Genomic DNA, 5333 nt, shown 5'->3' with positions numbered 1-5333 from the left:
GGCATTAAAAAAGCAAATATTCCTGATGCTACTGTCCCCAACCAGGAGTGACATGGGGGAGAAGAGGGGACGGGGCGGGGCGGCTGCGGGGAGATGACGTGGGTGTCCGGGGCTGGGGAGCGCTCCGTCAGCGCAGCGGCGCTGCCGGCAGCAACCTTGATGCTGGAGCGGTGGTCCTGGCCCTGGTCCTGGTCCCGGTTCTCCCTGCGGCGGTGGTGGTGGCTCCCGGAGTGCCTCCTCACCGCCTCCCTGATCAGCCTCAGGCGGGCAGCAGAGGCCGAGGTCCAGGGCGATCACTGCCGCTCCGGGACCGGCGGGGAGCGGTCCGGCTCCAGGGCCGCAGCGGAGTGATCCGGGGCTGCAGGGGAGAGATCCGTCTCCGTGGCCGGGTTGGAGCGGGCCGGGACCGTGGCGGAGAGAGCCGTCTCCGGGGTTGCGGTGTTAGTGTCCAGGGCCATGGTGGAGCGACGACGTGGCCTGGCGGTGTCTGGCGGGGTGGCTTCTGGGTTATTGTTGTAGCAGGGAGCAGTGGACCTGCCAGAGGACGCGGAGGCAGCAGAGGCCACGGACCCTCACCACCTGCCGGGCTGCCATCGTACTGCACCAGGGCATGGAAGCGGTTCGAGAGGGGCAGTGGAGGCGAAGCCGTGGTGGGCTTGCGGCCCCGCACTACCACCTCCGCCCAGGAGCGCTGATGGTCCGGGGTTGAGCAGGAGGAGCCCAGGGAGCTGGAGCGGTGGTGTTCATGTAGGACGAGATGATCATAGATTGTCCTTCAGCCAGCGACCGGGCCTGCTCCAGCAGATCGTCTGTTCCCCTGAGCTCCTCCGACAGCCGGCGGATGTCCTCCCGCAGGTCGGCGACGATCCTGTCCGCCTTCACGACCAGGGGGTGCAGGCGAGGTCCGCGGTGCGACGCTGCGGCCATGTTGGGCTGGCGGCACGGCCTCGCTGTACCACACCGGTACCCACGGGCACACGCCTCTGTCCCTGGTGCCCGGGTTCCCTAGCGGTGGAAACCGTGCCGCCGTCTTGCTGCCTCGCCGCTCCTGGATTCACCGCTACCGACTCACCACTCGTGAGCCGCCGCTCCGCCTCGGTGCCGCTGCTCCGTACACAGCCAGAAGCGGCCGCGCTCCTGCGCCATCTCAGTGCTCTGTCTGTGCTGCAACGCCCTCTCCAGGCCTCTCCTGCCTCCTGACTCACCAATTCCCATCACACAGGCACATGTCCTGACAAAGTCCCCCAATCCAAAGTTCCAGGCAGGCAGAAATATGGAAGTTTGCATTTGGATTAGCTATAATTGAAGGGACTGTCATCAAGGTGTAGCTGTGGGACTAACCTGTGCACTGCTCCCGCTCCCTCAGCTTCTTTTCCCATAGATATATATAGAAACACTAGATGGCTCATGCGCGCTGTAACCCAATGGGGACTAATGTCGTCACATGGCGGCCATCTTGGTACAGGGCCGCTCACTCACTCATCACATTAATGTCAATTGAAATACCTATAGATTGCTCAGTTTTCAATCGATTTTCAAACGACTTGGTTTGTTATAAACGTCAGACATGTAGGCATTTAACTGTATGCAAAAAGAAAAGTTGTGATATTAAAATTTAGTCTGCATCATAGCAACGTAACGTTAGTAATAAATCAAACTGTCTGTAAATCCACGAAGAATTCAGTGAGTTGAGTATTTTAATTAGTGTAAATCACTCACCTTCCCTTAGATTACACAGAGCGCCCCAGAGTGGTCCACTGTCCAAAGATGGCTGCCAGTGAACGACGTTGCTGACTCCGCCTTAAGGCATCTAGTTTTTATATATCTATGCCTTTCCCCACACCACTGACTGGAGAGGAAGTGAGGTCACAGGTAACTTTCCCTCCAAAACCTTGGATTGGTCATGGGAAACATGTGACCTGAGAGGTGTGTGTGCTGCATTCGAGGGACTTGCAGAAAGTGGGAATTTTGAGATTTTCATCCAGGGTTACATGTGGTTTGGGGATCAAGCTGAACTTCCTGAAAGAGCTCTCCAAGAGTCTTTCATGGCTCCATCTATTTGTGACTTTTAAGGTGTTGCAGCAATAAACGACGACGAGTAAATCTCTTCCCACAGGTTTCACAAGAATACTGCTTCTCACCTGTGTGAGTCCTCAAGCGGACTGACAAAGAACTCTGTTGACTAGGGCTGAACGATATGGGCAAAATTTCATATCTCGATATCCATGCCAGATATCCCGATATCGATACGATGTATTACAATGGATTCAGTGAAAGTTGAGCATTTTTCAGAAAAATAAAAACATCATAATACAAAAGGATGTAACAAAATGCAGTTTTATTCATGAGAACTCACTGCCACCACCACCAAACTCGTTTGTGCAGATACTGCAACCGCCCTCTGCCATCAGCTGTCAACCAGTAAACAAGGTTTGTGGTTGGCTGACCTTACCTGTGCATGGGCGAGCTGACAGGGCATGCAGGGGAAATCTTGATATCGTTGATTTTGAGAAACTAATGTCCTGAATGTTCATATCCTGATATCGATATGATAACGATATATCGTTCAGCCCTACTGTTGACTGAAACTTTTTCCACGTTTCACAAGAATACGGCTTCTCAACTGTGTGAGTTCTCATGTGGCCAGAAAAATGACTGTTTACTGAAGCTTTTTCCACGTTTCACAAGAATACGGCTTCTCGCCTGTGTGAATCCTCATGTGGCGCAACAAAGCACTCTTATTCGTGAAACTCTTCCCACATGTTTCACAAGAATACGGCTTCTCACCTGTGTGAATCCTCAAGTGGACCAACAAATTGTAATGTTCACTGAAACTTTTTCCACATGTTTCACAAGAATACGGCTTCTCACCTGTGTGAGTTCTCATGTGGCCAGACAAATGACTCTGTTGACTGAAGCTTTTTCCACATGTTTCACAAGAATACGGCTTCTCGCCTGTGTGAATCCGCATGTGGCGCAACAAATTGCCCTGTCTATTGAAACTTTTTCCACATTCTTCACAAGAATGCAGCTTCTTGCCTGTGTCAATTCTCATGTGGGCAAACAAATAACTCTGGTGACTGGAACTTCTTCCACATTTTTCACAAGAACTCGGCTTCTGACCTGTGTGAATTCTCATGTGGCTAAACAAATTCCTCTGTTGACTGAAACTTTTTACAAATGTGTCACAAGTTTTCTTCTTTCTGGGTTCTGTTCTTGCCTTCTGACGTAGTTTTGTTTTTTTACGGACAGGATCACCACACATTTCCTCGTATCCAGCCTGCTTCTCTGAAACTGGAAAGTCAATCAGGTTGTTCTCACGGTGGACTTCAGAGTCCTGGGAGAGGAGCTGCTCAGGGTCTGGTTCTTCTTCTGGGTCACTCAGGTCACTCTGCTCCTCAACAGAAGGAACCTTCAAGGTTTCACTTTCAAATGTCACAACAGGCCACGTCCCCATCTGGCTGGAACCCAGATCCTGGTGCTCCTCAATCTCTGGAGGCCCTGATTCCTCCTGGTCCTCTGGAAACTGAAGAAGCCCTGGATCTTCTGGTTCCTCTTTTATCTGTGGAGGCCCTGGTTCTTCTGGTTCCTCTTTCATCTGTGGAGGTCCTGGTTCTCCTGGTTCCTCTTTTATCTGTGGAGGTCCTGGTTCTCCTGGTTCCTCTTTTATCTGTGGAGGTCCTGGTTCTTCTGGTTCCTCTTTCATCTCCAGAGGTTCTGGTTCCTCCTGTTCTGGACAGTAGTTTGTTTCCTGCTCCTCTCTACACTCACGGTGCTGTTGGAGCTCTGCAGGGACAAAAAAGAACAAGATAAAAGATTAGTATCATTACTTCTACCGTGCAAGCTTTAAAAAAAAAAACTGGGACTGAGGTGGTCAAACTGAAAACTTTAATTCAAGTTTTAAAAACACCATAAAGCTGTTATATTATTGTTGGATGAGCACCTTTAGCTGCTGAACGAGACCATTTCATGGATGAGCCTCGTAAACTAGCCCCGCCCACTCCTCATCCACATTTGGATTTTGAAGTTGGGTTCAGTCTGGATAGGAGCCCACAGAAACTTAGTGCAGGGGGCGTCGGTTACTCCTTTGACTGACAGCGTACTTCAGCCAATCAGCGCTTCAAAACAAATACGTCATCAAAATGCGTTCGCTTCACTTAGAGCTAGCTTTAGCTCATTAGCTCTAGCTTCTCTACACGCAAAGACACGCAAAAACGTCTTTTCCTGTCAGAACCTCTCCAGGCCAGACTCTTGCTCTTGCTTGATTGTTGGAGTACTTGGTATTTTTGGCTATAACTTTACTGATTGCAGCTTTCAGACGATGGTTAAAGTTAAAGTCTGTAATATCCGCTACGCTCGGTGATGGCGTCACTTCCGATTTAGCCACCAGAATTCACCAAAAAAAAAAAAAAAAAAGAAAGAAAAGAAAACAAAAAGCGGCAACGCTGATTGGCTCGGCCGTTTCACAACTGAGTTGAATCCCCTTCTATAGGCTCGTACCAGACTGAGCTCAACTCCAAAATCCAAACGTGGATGAGGAGTGGGCTGGTTTACCAGTCAAGTATTCACTCACCTTCTCTCATTTTCACACAACAATCTGTTAACTGCTTACCACACTACCCGAGATGGAGAGATGGAGAGATGACGAGACGTCCTGCCTTTAAATGTTCTCAGGAAATCCCTCTTCAAAAAACATCACTTTATTGTTCAGGCCAGTGAAGAACCAAGTCTTCATAGTTCCATCAAGCACTTCTGCAGCTGGATGAAGGAAGCAGCGCCATATTGGAAAACACTTGACACTGCAATTTTATTTGTCATCCTGACATATATACACACTGCCTCGTGGAGAGTGGCAGGGCTGCCACAAACGATTATTTTGGTAGTCCATAAACCATAATTAGTTTTCAGCTTTAAGTGTTTTAGTAAAAATAACTAACTAAAAATAGACAATTCAGATGGTAGTTCATTAAACCTTTATTAAAATATGCAACAAACACTTGTTTAACTGTGTACCTTAAAGTGCAAACACTTGAGTAAAATAAGGAAAGGCACTTGCCTGAACAATACAAACATTCCTGACTACCTGAATATACTGAATGACCAAGTCATTCCATCAATGGATGTTTTCTTCCCTGATGGCACGGCCATCTTCCATGATGACAATGCCAGGAGTTGTTGTATAATTATATAGTATCCTTCATATTATGTTTATCTAGTAGTCATTATATTATATTTAGCATTATTCACATTTTGCATGTCTCTGTTAGATATAGTGGGCTTGTGTAAACAGGTGTGGAAAAGACAAGGTCTTCTTTTTATGTTCTCCTGCCTAC

At 48.6% G+C, this 5333-nt stretch overlaps 1 protein-coding gene across 2 annotated transcripts; it reads right to left on the bottom strand.

Annotated features, from left to right (window-relative positions):
- Window positions 1-2616: 2616 nt before the first annotated feature.
- Window positions 2617-3681, bottom strand: LOC115400475 (gastrula zinc finger protein XlCGF8.2DB-like). Of its 2 annotated transcripts, none has more exons than XM_030108364.1 (2): window positions 3653-3681; window positions 2617-3571 (listed from the first exon to the last, which is right to left on the bottom strand). In XM_030108364.1, exon 2 carries the CDS (start codon window positions 3455-3457, stop codon window positions 2660-2662), a length of 798 nt encoding a protein of 265 aa, XP_029964224.1. In that variant the 5' UTR covers window positions 3458-3571; window positions 3653-3681; the 3' UTR covers window positions 2617-2659. The 2 variants fall into 2 exon arrangements, with proteins under 2 accessions (XP_029964224.1, XP_029964223.1); XM_030108363.1 differs by lacking the exon at window positions 3653-3681 and adding an exon at window positions 3617-3650.
- Window positions 3682-5333: the final 1652 nt, after the last annotated feature.

Source organism: Salarias fasciatus, chromosome 14, assembly GCF_902148845.1.
Source record: "Salarias fasciatus chromosome 14, fSalaFa1.1, whole genome shotgun sequence".
NCBI classification, from domain to species: Eukaryota; Metazoa; Chordata; class Actinopteri; order Blenniiformes; family Blenniidae; genus Salarias; species Salarias fasciatus.
Note: the sequence above shows the minus strand (reverse complement) of the source record. Positions and strands in the feature narration are given on the sequence as shown.

Excerpts from the sequence above, each read along its gene's own strand:
- LOC115400475 (XM_030108364.1), bottom strand. The coding sequence starts at position 3,457 with ATGGGGACGTGGCCTGTTGTGACATTTGAAAGTGAAACCTTGAAGGTT.